The following is a 15854-nucleotide window of genomic DNA, read 5'->3' on the forward strand; positions in this document are numbered from 1 at the left end:
CCAAGTGTCTGATTGACCACATAAAAGCCCCTGGACTAATATCAGATAATGTGCTTAAATTTACTGTGCCAGTACCCCCTGACTGATGACAGACTCCTTGACGTGACTAATCCCTTCAGTCTTTCAGACATGGTCATTTTTCACATGTGCGTGTGTGTTTGACACATAAGCTCAGCAAATGCTGAATGTGTAACATTGCAGCATGGATTTCTGCATGTCCATCCACCCTGACTGATCACTGATGGCTGACATGGCAATGCTGCCTGGCTTAAGTTTGCTGTAAGGCACAAGGCAAGACAAGGTAAGGTGGAATGATGTGAGCATCCAAGTAGGCACAGTGTGTGTGAAGAGAGCAAGTGAAGAACATTCCAATGCCCTCTGAGATGGCTACCTGTTACTGAGTGCAAAGGGGCCTACAACAGCATTACAGTGCAATTAGTCAATGTGCTCCAAAGGGGAAGCATTGAAGTGGATAACTGTATTGCAAGTGAGCTGGAGATATACTACAATGATGTAGTGAGGCTGGTGAATGTCTGATGACAACATCCGTTGAGTGATTGCAGGTGGCTGCTACCCAAGAAGCATGCCCTGATGTGCTTGAGACTGTTGGCAAAGACAGATGCCCAGAGGAGCAAGTGTCAAGCTGGAACCACAAGGTGCTTGCTTTGATTTCCACACTGGTAACTGTCACCATCTAGTTTCTCCACACCACATGGGAGAATAGCAAACTTGCTCATTATTCTTGCATGGTCCATCACTGGCTGGGCCAGTATTTACTGCCTGCCTCTACTTGCCCTTGAGGTGATGTTGGTGAGCTGCCTTCTTAAACTGCTGCAGTCCACGTGCTGTAGGTTGACCCACAATGCCATTAGGGAAGGAATTACAGGATTTTGACCCCAGTGACAGCAAAGGAACAATGATATGTTTCCAAATCCTTGTCCTTCTAGATGGAAGTGGCCATGCTTTGGAAGGTGTTGTCCAAAGATCTTTTGAGAATGTCTGCAGTGTATCTTGTAGAAAGTACACACTGTTGTTATTGAGTACTAGTGGTGGAGGGAGTTGATGCTTGTGGATATGATACCAATCAAGAGGACTGCTTTGTCCTGGATGATGCCAAATTCTTGAATGTTTTTGGAGCTGCACTCAATCAGGCAAGTGCAAAATGCATATAAATGAAGCAAGAATAGATAATAATATACAACTGTTTGCAAATCGGACTCTTATGACTCATTGGCGAGATTCCCGTCACGCCAATCAAATCTTGGATGGAAATCTAATTTTTAACCTCCATGCCAAAAATTTTTCTGATATTGCCATATTTTCCCAACTGACTCACCATTGCTCATATCATCCAGGGTTGGGAATATTCAGCACTTAGCATCTAAAGATTGAAGTGATTAAGAACATATGTTCAGAGATCAGCAAGTGCCAATGTCAGCTGCAATAGCCATATGTTCCTGTATTGAAGAACTGCAATTCTCAGTAAACACTCATTGGCAAATTTCTACCCAATTTGGAGGAAGGATACCTTCCTCAATGTCACTGAGTTCAGCTATTTATAGTGAAATACAGAGCACAAGAACACAGGGATATTGATGATCATAACATGCAACCTTGAACAACATATAAATTGTACATTTATTTATGCCACATCTATTGGAGGTGGACTCACTCTGTCAGATTTTCTTCTGCTGTCCTAAGCCGAATTGAACAGTCTTGTTCAGCCTGTTGCAACTGGAATAGGCCATTATCCCTACGGCACTCCAAGAACAAGATCTATAACAAACATTAAATTGACACAACATGTACTATATAACAAAATCCTAGTGAATTATGTTAAAATCAAGTACGAGATTTAATGTTTTCACCATAAAATGGAATTTACCATTGGTAATGCATTGGTTAAATCTTCTTTTTCATGACATTTCAGTAGATATTCAAAATTCATTAGGACATGGAGGCACAACAAGTGTCAAACTATTTCAGAAGGTCCATATTAAAGGAGGAAAGCAATGATTATAACATTATGCATGTTAAGTTAAAGACAAACAGGAAGGTAGACAGACCTGATTGAGTTGAATTACTTCTCATACATTTTAGTTTCGTTGTTAAGTAGCTGCCACCAAATCCAACAGAACTCTTACCAATATTGATCAGATAATTCAAGAGAAACACAAAAGAGAGCAATAATATTATTTTCGCACTGGAGATCTCACCTGGAATAAAACTGGAATAAGCGAATTGAGCTCAGTACTCAAAGACTACAGAAGTCATTATTCTTGTTTGCTATGTAATGACTCTAGATGGGACTGAATACTGATGAATGTGTAATTGAAACATTTGACAGAGCTTAAGATCATTTCCTGTGTGAGTGCAATGACACAAAACTTGTAATGCTGAAATACCCTTGTGCATTTGAAAAAAACTCTGAACAAAACCTCTATCAAGGCCAGTGCAGGAACTAGCTGTGATTCGCAACTATTATGGGATGGAATTCTTGACTGAGCAACTTGGCCTGACAGAACTGCCACACAAACTATCACCATCACCTAATGCTGCTCTACATGCCTCTATATCACAACGAATCTCAGTCTGATAACATACTGCATTCACTTTAATGTAGCATCAAACATTTTAACTCAGATTATCCTGAGGGTAAAGGACTTTAGAACCCAGTGTTTTTTTTGGTGAAAACCATTTCACTTGTATGACTGATCCTTTAATTAATGAATGATTTTAAACAACTTTTTGACCTCTAACTCCACTTAACGGACTGTAAAACACACTTATAGTGTCATCACCTGATGGCTTAAGAATTTCCAAACTAGATGCTTTTAATCTTAGCACCTTTTTCTTTCCGATATATATTTTCATTCTTATGTAAAAAAAAACCTACATGGTTACTGCGCAACAAAATCAGATTTAAATACAAAATAACTAATTTTAATGGCTGAAAAAAAATCAAACAGCTAGCAGAAATTAAAATATATTCCAATGGTGTTAAACCAAATACAAAATTCACAAATTATCCAATAATTTGAGCAATTTCGTATCTATGCTGAGATTATCAATAACACTTACCTCAGCAGCTATTGCTCGCTTTGTTGCCTCTACCAACTTTGCAATGTTTTTTGCAGTTACATCTTCTAGTTTTGCTTTGTCTTTATTCCACAACAACCTGCATAGGAGGGTCAAGAGAGCTCTTAAATATTTGAACTGATATCCAGGAGCTGACAATATTTTAATGAAAAATGTTCACTTGATATTTCAACTCCATGAAAGTTAAATCCAAAAGGTTTCTAATAGCCACCTAAAATCAGCCTTTAATATTACTCCAGGATATTCATTATGACTGCTTTTAAAATATTTATTTATTTTTAGAAGATAGTATGACTTGATAACATGTTTGGATTTGACTTTGAGCATTTTTCCCAAGCAGCAGCAGCTCTAGCTGGCGTGTGAATTACAGGTATGTTTGGTATTGTAAACAGGACAAAATATTTTATTCTATAGATCTACATTGTGATGATAGCTTCACTATCAGTCCAGTAAGTTCATACATGGTTGCAGTAAGCGATCATTTAAAGGTGAAAATTGAGAGGGAGCAGGATCTGATGGCACAATGTCCTCCACAGGTCCTGAGAAAAATAATAGCCCTCCTCTGCAGCTTCCAGTCCACTAGAATCCCTGTTGGAAATTCGAGATGCCAACTCGCAACCAACCACCATTGGTGGGGCCAATCTTCAGATGAACCAAGTATGCAGGGTGGCTCCGAGTGACAGCGTTTTACCAGGCTTGCAACTGCACTTTAATTAGGGCACTGGCACAGGGAATCCCAGGACAGCCTGGCAAGTGGAAAAAGCATGGCAGTACAGGCATCATTGATGGTGATAAGATGGCTCAGGACTGATAGACTCTCTTTAAGCTACATCTTTCCTTTTTCCCACCTCCCACCCTCCAACTCTTAAATTATTCAAAATGGCACCAAACCGTGGTGACAAATGAAAGCTATTCACTGTATTAAGTTGTATTCTTACTGCAAAATACACACGACAATAAAAAACATTCATATTCAGTGCTAAGGACATGCACCTCCAGTAAGAGGTATGATGAGTGGGGCAGCCAGAGGTGTACTGTTTGAATCATGAGGCAAGTTTCAGAAATAGTGTGAGAAATTTTACTAGGGCTCAGAGGTCAAATCTCTGCATGGAACTCAGCAAAATTGACACTTAGCTGACTTCTGATAAAAGTTAGCCCCACATGCCTGTTTTTAGTTGAGTTGTTAGTGCTAATGTCGATCACAACTGCTAACCCATATTTCATGCAGACCATATATCTGTCTTACATCAGGAAAATGTTAAAGAAACAAGTCGAGAAGTATGGTCCCCTGTTACTCGAGCATAAAAGGGTCTAAGATTAAGATGACAGTATCTACGATTTCCTGCTTAACATTATGTCACTGTCCCTTTTTTGTTCTAAAACACATTTCTTTCTCGTTGGTGATTTCATTTGGAAACTTGTTTTGAATTTGCTTACTCCTTCATCATCTTCTTTTATTACTTCTCTGCATTGCTTTACACTATATAGTAGATGTCAAGTTCCTTCATCTTACTGATTCCTTAGGACAGCACAGTGTCTAGCATTGCTGCCTCACAGCGTCGGGGACCCGGGTTAGATTCCTGCCTTGGGTGACTGTCTGCGTGGAGTTTGCACATTCTCCCAGTGTCTGTGTGGGTTTCTTCCAGGTGGTCTGGCTTCCTTGCACAATCCAAGGATGTGCAGGTCAGGTGAATTGGCCATGATAAATTGCCCATAGTGTTAGGAGCATTAGTCAGGAGAAAATATAGGGAGGGTCGGTGTGGACTTGTTGGGCCGAAGGGCCTGTTTCCATACTGTAGGAAATCTAATCTAATCGTTTCCTTAGCATTTAGTACTTTCCCATCTATTAGTTATACAGTCAAAGATGTACAGCATGGAAACAGACACTTCATGCTGACCAGATATCCCAACCCAACTAGTCCCACCTGCCAGCACCCAGCCCATATCCCTCCAAACCCTTCTTATTCATATATCCATCTAGATGCCTTTTAAATGTTGCAATTGTACCAGCCTACACCACATCCTCTGGCAGCTCATTCCATACACGTGCCACCCTCTGTGAAAAAGTTAACCCTTAGGTCCCTTTTATCTTTCCCAGCTCACACTAAAACTATGCCCTCTTGTTCTGGACTCCCCCAACCCAGGGAAAAGACTTGTCTATTCATCCTATCCGTTCCCCTCATAATTTTGTAAACTTCTATAAGGTCACCCCTCAGCCTTCAATGTTCCAGGGAAAATAGCCCCAGTCTCTCCCTATAGCTCAAATCCTCCAACCCTGGCAACATCCTTGTAAATCTTTTCTGAACCCTTTCAAGTTTCACAACATGTTTCCAATAGACATGACCTCCCAACTCCTGTACTCAATACTCTGACCAATAAAGGAAAGCATACCAAATGCCTTCTTCACTATCCTATCTACCTGTGACTCCCCTTTCAAGGAACTATGAACAAGGTCTCTTTGTTCAGTAACACTCCCTAGGAACTTACCATTAAGTAAGGTTTGCTAAGATTTGCTTTCCCAAAATGCAATACCTCACATTTATCTGAATTAAACTCCATCTGCCACTTCTCAGCCCTTTGGCCCATCTGATCAAGATCCCATTATAATCTGAGGTAACCTTCTTTGCTGTCCACTACACCTCCAATTTTGGTGTCATCTGCAAAATTAATAACTATCTCTCTTATGCTCACATCCAAATCATTTATATAAATGACGAAAAGAAGTGGACCCAGCACCGATCCTTGTGGCACTCCACTGGTCACAGGTTTCCAATGTGAAAAACAACCCTCCACCATCTTCTACCTTTGAGCCAGTTCTATATCCAAATGGCTAGTTCTCCCTGTATTCCGTGAGATCTAATCTTGCTAACCAATCTACCATGGGGAATCTTGCCGAACACCTTACCGAAGTCCATACAGATCACATCTACCACTCTGCCCACATTAATCCTCTTTGTTACTTCTTCAAAAAGCTCCATCAAGTTTGTGAGACATGATTTCCCACGCACAAAGCCATGCTGAATATCCCTAATCAGTCTTTGCCTTTCCAAATACATGAACATCCTGTCCCTCAGGATTCCCTCCAACAACATGACCACCACCAATGTCAGGCTCACAGACGTATAGTTCCTTGGCTTATCCTTACCACCTTGCTTAAACAGTGGTACCACGTTATCCAACCTCCAGTCTTCCGGCACCTCACCTGTGCCTATCGATGATACAAATATTTCTGTAAGAGGCCCAGCAATCACTTCCCTAGTCTCCCACAGAGTTTAGATTAGATTAAGTAATCTAATCTAATTAAAGTGTGGAAACAGGCCCTTCAGCCCAACAAGTCCACACCGACCTGCTGAAGCGCACCCATCCAGATCCATTCTCCTACATTTACCCCTGCACCTAACACTACGGGCAATTTAGCATGGCCAATTCATCTAAACTGCACATTTTTCAACTGTGGGAGGAAACCGGAGCACCTGGAGGAAACCCATGCAGACATGGGGGTAAATGTGCAAACTCCACATAGTCAGTCGCCTGAAGTGGGAATTGAACCCAGGTCTCTGGCGCTGTGAGGCAGCAGTGCTAACCACTGTGCCACCGTGCCGCCCACCTAGGTGCACCTGATCAGGCCCTGGAGATTTATCTATCTTTATATATTTCAAGACATCCAGCACTTCCTCCTCTGTAATATGGACATTTTTCAAGATGTCACCATCTATTTCCCTACATTCCATGTCTTCCATGCCCTTTTCCACAGTAAATACTGATTTAAAAAAACTCGTTAGGGAACTGATTCCAGCTAAAGTCTTGGTAATTCCCTGTTGTATGACCAAGAGCGGAAGCTAACTTTTGACATTGGGTTAGGGGACACAGGCTGAACTGGAAATTCCCACTTGTTTTTCCCAAATATAAATTGAAACATTAACCCTGATCTCATTGGCTGTCGTGCATTTTCTTCTCTGAGAACTGATGAATGCTGCATTTCCTTCAGATTTATCCTTCACTTTTACATGCTATGGAACCATTTTGCTTAAGCGCTAACTTTATATTTGCTACTTTGGCAGTGATCTTACCGTTCATTTGCAAATTGAGTTGCAATTTTCTTTATTTCTTCGTCCTTGCTCTGAAGTTGCTGGTTCACTCTTAAAGACACAAGTAAAAATGTTAATATTACTTACAAGAAAAGAGGAGACATTGACTGTAAGGCCCATTAAGCCTACTTCACTTTTTAATCCATTACCGACTATTTCAACTTAACTATCTAAGTACAAACATGCAAATTAGGAGCAAAAATATTTTGCCCCTCATACCGATTTCACCAATTGGTATGATCATGGCTGATTGGCTTCTGGCGTAAACTCCACTCTCTGATCTACTCCTGATAACCTTTGACTCTTCTGTTCATCCAAATCCCATCTCTGTCTGCTTAAAAATAGCCAACAGCCTGTCTCACTGCTTTCTGGGGAACAGAGATCTAGACATATGATTTTATTTATGAGAATTCTTTTTGATCTGACATTTCAGACATCTCTCGCATCCCAATAATCTATCTAGTTAAGCCTGTTGTTGCCCTTCTCAGACAGCTATATTCTTCCTTAGGAAAGGAGACTAAATTTGAAGAAATGTGTGCAGATGTGGTTCCCCATAAGCAGCACGATTCTATTACTTTTGTAAACCAGCTCTGTAATAAAGATGAACATACTATTTAACAGCTGTAACCCGCATGCTAGTTTGCTTTGATTTGTATCTGGAAGACCCTGGGACCCCCAAATCCTTTATATTTACATTTCCTGTAAAGACAAGTATTTAGGTTACATTACATTTATTTTGCCATTTGCAAGACAGAAACAAGAATTAGATACTGCAACAGGTACTCTCAGTTTTTGCATTGCATTCATACCAAATCTGCCAGCATATGCTGTCATTAGTTTGTAAAGCTGTCAGTAACTTATGTTAGCACATAGGGAACGCGCAGATTCAGAAGCTGTTCTCAGCGATTTCACACGCCTCCACCGAATAGAAAGAATGTTGACCTTCTCATGGATAGAAATCAATCCAGACTCACTTGACAAAAAGTTCCATATTTTTACTCTATTATCATTGCAAAATTCTTTGAAAATGCTAAGGTTCATTGATTGGGGTTTAAAAGAGAGAATTTGTAAATGTTTTGCCAAGTCAAAATTATTGAACAACCCTTCTGGACCCAGAAAAAAAAATGTTATATTTATGGAATGCAAATTTTTCCATTCCATTTATTTTTAGAAAATTATAAATTAATGAACTTTTGAAAAAAAAATGACATTTCAAATTTAACTTGATCCTACACATATGTCCCAATCATTATTTCACCTTCTGCAAACGTATATGCAGTGAATGATAACATCTGCTTGTTTGTTGTCTGCAAAATTTTTTCAAAATGATCGTCTGCATGCACGCTTGATAATATTAAAGTCAGTAGATTCCAAAGATGCCCTTTAGTGGGCACTAGAATAAAATTAATACTGGGAAATGTGAACATCACGTCAGAGTTCATTGGAACTCTTCATAGCAGCTTTCTTAGGCGTCAGCAGAAGCAGCATAATTTCTTCACTGACCACATAATCCAAGTCAATGTACTTTATATCTTGATTACGTGACATACACTCTGCATATTCCACATTGAGACAAACCTAGATATTTCTAGCTGATAGTGTTCTTGAAGTCTTGAATACTGGTTTTCTGCATGGGTCCTTTGTTGCTGCTCTTCCTGAAGCTTGGTTATTAATTGGTCTAAATTCCTCACAAGAGCCTGTAAAAGTTTGCAACAAATAAAACAGACGCTGAAATAAAATATTTTGTTAAAGTCATAAATTCCTCTACATTAACAGCAGGCAGTATTATATGTGGAAAATTATCTGTTCATGGTAATTTTCCAATACACATGCTTATGTCTGTTTTAAGAAATTATAATCACACTTTGGCAGGATTGGATGAACTACAGATTACTAATCTCTTGTAAAAAGCTTACTTGGTTTTCATTTTGTAAGGCAAGTAACTTTCGCCTCATTTCCGATTTCTCTTTCGCATTTTGCCATAGGTGCTCCTGTACATTAATGGTTCTATCATCTACTGATGAGGATGAACATAAATCCTGTAAGGGAAAATCAAATCGCTTAACTTCTCTCAGTAAATCAGCATTGGAACAATTGAACCTGTTGCCATATTGACAAAAACAAAATCAACTGCTGAGTCCCCCAGCAAAGCTGTGGAATCAATTATTAAGGAAGTCTTAACAATGCATTGATAAATCATGGTATAATCAGACAAAATCAATTCAGATTTACAATAAGGAAATCATCTTTGACAATACCACAAGCATCGGTGCTGGCTCCACTACTTTTTGTCATTTATATACAGTAAATGACTTGGTGTGACTTAAGAGGTATAGTTAGTAAGTTTGCAGATGACACCAAAATTGAAGGTGTAGTGGACAGCGAAGAAGGTTACCTTAGATTACAATGGGATCTTGATCAGATGGGCCAATGGCCTGAGAAGTGGCAGATGGAGTTTAATTCAGATAAATGTGAGGTATTGCATTTTGGGAAAGTAAATCTTAGCAAACCTTACTTAATGGTAAGGTCCTAGGGAATGTTACTGAACAAAGAGACCTTGTTCATAGTTCCTTGAAAGGGGAGTCACAGGTAGATAGGATAGTGAAGAAGGCATTTGGTATGCTTTCTTTTATTGGTCAGAGTATTGAGTACAGGAGTTGGATGTCATGTACAGGACATTGGTTAGGTCGCTGTTGGAATATTGCATGCAATTCTGGTCTCCTTCCTATTGGAAAGATGTTGTGAAACTTGAAAGGAGTCAGAAAAGATTTACAAGGATGTTGCCAGGATTGGAGGATCTGAGGCTACAGGGAGAGGCTGAACAGACTGGGGCTGTTTTCCCTGGAGCGTTGGAGGCTGAGGGGTGACCTCATAGAGGCTTACAAAATTATGAGGGGAATGGATGGATAAATATACAAAGTCTTTTCCCTGTGGTAGGGGAGTCCAGAACTAGAGGGCATAGGTTTAGGGTGAGGGGAAAGATATAAAAGAGACCCAGGAGCAACTTTTTCACACAGAGGATGATACGTGTATGGAATGAGCTGCCAGAGAAAGTGGTGGAAACTAGTACAATTGCAACATTTAAAAGGCATCTAGATGGTTATATGAATAGGAAGGGTTTGGAGGAATATGGGCCAGGTGCGGGCAGGTGGGACTAGAATGGGTTGGGATATCTGGTCAGCATGGATGGGTTGGACTGAAGGGTCTGTTTCCGTACTGTACATCTCTATGACTCTAAATTTATTAGAGGTTTCGAGAATGGAAAGGCTCGGTCAAATAGAGTATATTCAATGCTGTGATTAAGACCATAAGACATAGGAGTGGAAGAAAGGCCATTCGGCCCATCGAGTCCCCTCCCGCCATTCAATCATGGCTGATGGGCATTTCAATTCCACTTACCAGCATTCTCCCCGTAGCCCTTAATTCCTTGTGGCATCAAGAATTTATCAATCTCTGCCTTGAAGACATTTAGCGTCCCGGCCTCCACTGCACTCCGCGGCAATGAATTCCACAGACCCACCATTCTCTGGCTGAAGAAATGTCTCCACATTTCTGTTCTGAATTGACCCCCTCTAATTCTAAGGCTGTGTCCACGGGTCCTAGTCTCCTCGCCTAACGGAAACAATTTCCTAGCATCCACCCTTTCCAAGCCATGTATTATCCTGTACATTTCGATTAAATCTCCTCAATCTTCTAAACTCCAATGAATACAATCCCAGGATCCTCAGGATTATAAGGTGTACGATTTATACATATCTTAATACTAGTTATTTTAGATTTTTGAATTTTTACCAAGTGACATATGGGTTTGTGTGTCTGAAAAAATTTCATTATTGATTTGTAAGTAAGCCATGATGATTTATTTTAAAAACAGTATTAGTGAGAGATTTTGTGGACAGTTAAAAAGGTTCAGCTTACATTGGGAGAATTAACAAGAGAATAAAATAAGCAGTGTAGTTCATTAAGCTTTTCAATTAAAGACTCTGGAATTTTTGCAGGCTTAGTGGAAACATTCATAGCTAGGACAAATTAACTTTTATTACGATCTATAATGATCCTTATCGAGGGTATCAGATCTCAAGATAGATAAGTGAAGTCACTGTTAAACTAAGCGTATAAATTTGAAAGAATAGGAAATTCACTCTGGTGAGAGTACAATGTGGGAGTATTTTTGGGATTCATGAGATTGTATGTTTTAAAACCTTAAAATTTCTATTATACATAATTAGCTGGCTTTACTCTATTTTATCTTAATATCTTTTGAGCCATAAATGTCTGATTTATTGGTAAAACTAAATTGCAGCATTGCATGATTATGTTTCAGTAAAAGGTCACCTTACTAAAAGCAAAAGGGAGAAACAAAAAATCTAATCAGGCCAGATTTCAGCCTGGGGTCTGACTAGCAGGGTAATAAAATCAGCCATGGTCATAACAGTATACTTGGATTTCCAAAAGACTTCAATATGGTGTTGCTAAGGTGTGGAAAGATATTGGCTCATGCAGTTATAGGTAATATATATTAGCATGGATAAAGGATTGGCTAAACAGGCAGGAAGCAAATTGAAATGATCAGTGGAACATTTTTTAAATTGACAGATAGCATCCAATGAATTGCTACAAGGATTGTTACTGGAACTTCAGCTATTCATAATATGTATCAATGACTTAGACCAAGAGAAACAGAATAATGCATCTAAATTTGCTGACAACACAAAGCTCGGTGGAAATACACAGGAATGTGAAGATTACACAGAGAGGCTCCAAAGAGATGTAGACAGGTTTGGTGAGAACATAAGTTGGCAAGGGAGTACAATGTGTGCAAATGTGAGGTTACTCACTGGGCTGCAAGATTAGAAAAGTAGACTTTATTAAAAAAATATGAAATTTTCAAGTGTTGATGCTCAGAGAGATTTGGATTTGCTCATGTAAGGAAAACAAAGTTAGCACGAATGCACAGCAAGAAGGAAATTGCAAGAGGTTAGCACTAAGGAAGTATTGCTAAAATTCTACAAAGACTTTGGTAAGACTCCATCTTAAATACTGACTGCAGATTTAGTCTTAATATGAAAGGATATACTTTCACTGGAGGCAGTATACTAACGTTTATTAGATTAGAGAATTCTCCTATGACGGGTGATTTCAATGAAACAGGTGAGGTTCATGAAGGGGCTTCACAGAGCAGATTCACAGGTCAGGTCCTCTGGTAGGGGAATTTGAAACACGATCACAGTTTCAGGATAAACAACATATCATTTAGGACTGAGATGAGGAGAAATTTCTTCAGAGGATCGTGAATCTCTGGAATTTTTTACTTGAAAGGGATGTTGAAATAACTGCATGGAGGCAAGTATCCTATCACCAAGTCACTCTTTATTTACATGTGCACAGGATACTGGCTGTTGCCAGCCAGCTCGGAATCAATCATTGAAGTGAGGAGATTCTGAATCCCCTATGTATATTGGTCAGCCAGGGCTTCCTGATTGGCCCAGGTAAGCAGCCTCAATCAAGGATCTCATGGTAAACGAGATCCAGCTGGTTCCAATCACCACATCCCTCCAACCACCATCTCCCACCCCAAGTCCAGGTATATAGACCTGGTCTTTCTCTTGTTGATTTTCCTGCAATGTTTTCACCCCAGGTGTGGTTGCTCTGCCTCAGATTCTGATATGGGTAGTGTGTAGTGGACTGTACCCACCCCTTGGGCTGGAGCATCTCAGGAGAGATTCCTCTTCCTCTGGTGCTAACTGTATCAAGGTTGCATCCATTTCGACACTGGACAGAACAGGAGAACCCACACAGTTTCAAACAGGCCTTTCTGGCTATTCTGAGGGGCCAAATATGTTTTGCTCCTGTCCAGTTTGTGAGGCAGCAGCTTTCAGGTGATCCATGTGTGTGTTGAGGACCACCTCACCTAACTGAACTTTAAATCATAGGACCTGACCTCGCATCAACCTTGCCTTGTACCCATACAGAGCCATTTCTGTGGTTCTGGCACTAAACTTCATTCCCTGAAGTAAAGTGTCTCTCTCGGTTAGGGGAAGCACGTGGTTGACATTGGCATTCCTGCTGTCTCTTCAGGTGTGAATGCTTTATTTTGACTAAAGTCAAGGCTGGGAGAGACAGATTTTGGTTTCCTGCGGACCAAGGGATCTGGAGAGCAGGTGAGAAGTGGAGTTAAAGCCAAAGATCAGCTATGATCGTACTGAATGGCAGAGGAACGTTGATTAGCTGTACAGTCCATTCCTGTTCTTGTGTTAGTGATATGTACAAAGATTGGAAGGTGAACAGAGACTAAGTAAAAGCCAAACTAAGTTAAAACTGTCACACCATCTTATAATTATTATACCCAAATAAACATGCATTCTTCTAAACCAGAAAACATTCACCTCGACCAAAAGCAAATTCTGATTTGATGTTTGAGTGTCAAATTCATACTTAAGTTAACTTTACTGAGTATCAGGCCTATGTAAAAATATATCTTCAAAAGATCACAGATTTGAACTTACTGATGAGGTACATACTGAGGAACCAGTGGACCCCTCATCAATGAGTGTATTTTTAGTTTCATCCAGCTCTCCATCGCTTTCGTAAGTTTGATCAGGTAAGTCATCAAGTTTGTTGACTTCATGACTGGTTAGAAAGGGACCAGCATTATTGTTGTTGTGCACAGTACCCAATACAAGTCGCGATGAGACAGCTACGTCAGCACTAAATGTAGAAACATCACAGCTGGAATCTGCCACTTGCTTGTTGCTTCTGCCATCATCCAGCTGGTTCTCTTGCACAGGAATTGATAGGGTCTCACTGTATAAATAAAACTCAGGTAAGTTTACCTAGCAAGTTTACTGTTAATTAAACACGAGGACAAATTACAGCAGAAGACTTGTACTTGTCTTGAAAAGCTGGACAATCAAATTATTACTTCTATTCACAAAAGCTTTCTTTATCTCCAATCAGTTCCCACATCTTCGTTGACTTTGGTGCATGAAGACAACATGCATTTATATCAAGAGTATTGACCCTCAGAATGAAAAATAGACAATTGGGCATTTTTCCACGTATAACAAAGAATACTATAGCACAAGAACAGGCCGTTTGACCCACCAAGACTGCGCTTTTCTAAACTAGAAACCATTTGCATTTACACAGTCCGTATCTCTCTATTCCCTGCCTATTCATGCATCTATTGATCCTAATACATGGTAGTGGCTTAAAGCTAAAACTTTCCAGAAATACAAGAACTTGAGAGCTTCATGCAGTACACACATGACTCTAACATTTTCAAACCTGCCATTAACACTATATTCAAACTTTGAATGATTCTAGCATTTAAATAAATTCATACATGTGAAATCTCTTCTATAATCAACAGCTGTTTGAAAATAGTGGGGTTTAGATCAGAGTGGTAGTAGAAAAGCACAGCAGGTCAAGCAGCATCCAAGGAGCAGGAAAATCGACGTTTTGGGCAAAAACCCTTAATCTATTCCTGATGAAGGGTTTTTGCCTGAAACATCGATTTTCCTGCTCCCCGAAGCTGCCTGACCTACTGTGCTTTTCCAGCACCACTCTGACCTAAAAACTCTGGTTTTCCAGCATCTGCAGCCCTCACTTTTGCCTATTTGAAAATAGGCATCACAAATTGGTCAGTTTCCCAGGATTTAGTTTGTGTCTTCCAAATGGTAAGAAAGCTGCAGTCACACACATATTTCTGCCTGGCATAATGCAAGTGAAATAAATTCTGGAAATCTGAAATAAAAATAGAAATTGCTAGAGAAACTCAGCAAACTTTGCAACATCTGTGGACAGAAAGCAGAGTTAACATTTCAGCTCCAGTGACCCTTAGGAGCTTGAAACATTAGCTCTGCTTTCTCTCCACAGATGCTTCCAGACTTCCAGCAATTTCTCTTCTTATTTCAGACTGTGCCAAAAGTGATTGAGAGAAGGGAAACAAGGTGTATCCATTATCTATAGCTGAAGCAGAAATTTGGTTGTTTTCAAATGCAAACCAAGGAGTAAATGTCTATCTGAGACCCTATGGCAACAGTGACATGCCATGAGGATTCCTTACTATTTTGGCTGCAGCTTTCTGTAAGTTATTTACCTTTGAAAATAGAGCTGGCAGAAGATGTGATTTGTCAACTTGATTCCCAAATTCAAATCCTGATTTGGTAGCTCATTGCTAGTCAATATTATTTGCTTCTCTGGGCCTATTCCTGAACTATAAACCTCTGCTTCCATAACTCATCTTCCTGCCTGCTCCTTTTCCACGTGAATGGGATCAGAAGCCCAATAACTGACGGTCCTTCGATCATTGTGTAAAAGTGCAGGACAGGTATCCTGTATGGGGTGGTGCCCAAAAATAGCCATTTACCCTTCTCAGGGATAATTAGGGTTAGGCCTTACCAGCAATGCTCAAATTCCACTAATGATTCAAAAAAATTTGTAGGCTAAGGAGTCCAAATTTGACATAATATTTCAACTGGATGTCAATAATATAAGAGTAGAATCATTCAGCTGCATTTGATAGAGAATGATTGTTTGTCCTTTGGAAGGAAAGTTAGTTAGATGTTCCATGTCTTGTGATGCATCATCAACTAGCTTATCAAGCTCATATTGACACAACATTGGTATGAACAGAATATGAAGCAAAGTAATTATGTCAAAATC

The 15854-nt window shown here is 39.8% G+C and overlaps 1 protein-coding gene across 3 annotated transcripts in view; it reads right to left on the reverse strand.

Moving 5' to 3' along the window:
• Positions 1–15854, reverse strand: part of LOC132821096 (E3 ubiquitin-protein ligase DZIP3-like) — a 112448-nt gene that overhangs the window by 21342 nt on the left and 75252 nt on the right. For all 3 annotated transcript variants that reach the window (XM_060833619.1, XM_060833621.1, XM_060833620.1), the window contains 6 exons: positions 13694–13991; positions 9104–9226; positions 8766–8884; positions 7170–7238; positions 3082–3178; positions 1673–1776 (listed from right to left, as the gene is read on the reverse strand). In XM_060833619.1, the coding sequence (XP_060689602.1) occupies positions 1673–1776; positions 3082–3178; positions 7170–7238; positions 8766–8884; positions 9104–9226; positions 13694–13991 (810 nt within the window). The remainder of the gene's footprint in view (positions 1–1672; positions 1777–3081; positions 3179–7169; positions 7239–8765; positions 8885–9103; positions 9227–13693; positions 13992–15854) is intronic.

The sequence above is a fragment of the Hemiscyllium ocellatum genome, chromosome 12 (genome assembly GCF_020745735.1).
Source record: "Hemiscyllium ocellatum isolate sHemOce1 chromosome 12, sHemOce1.pat.X.cur, whole genome shotgun sequence".
NCBI lineage: Eukaryota > Metazoa > Chordata > Chondrichthyes > Orectolobiformes > Hemiscylliidae > Hemiscyllium > Hemiscyllium ocellatum.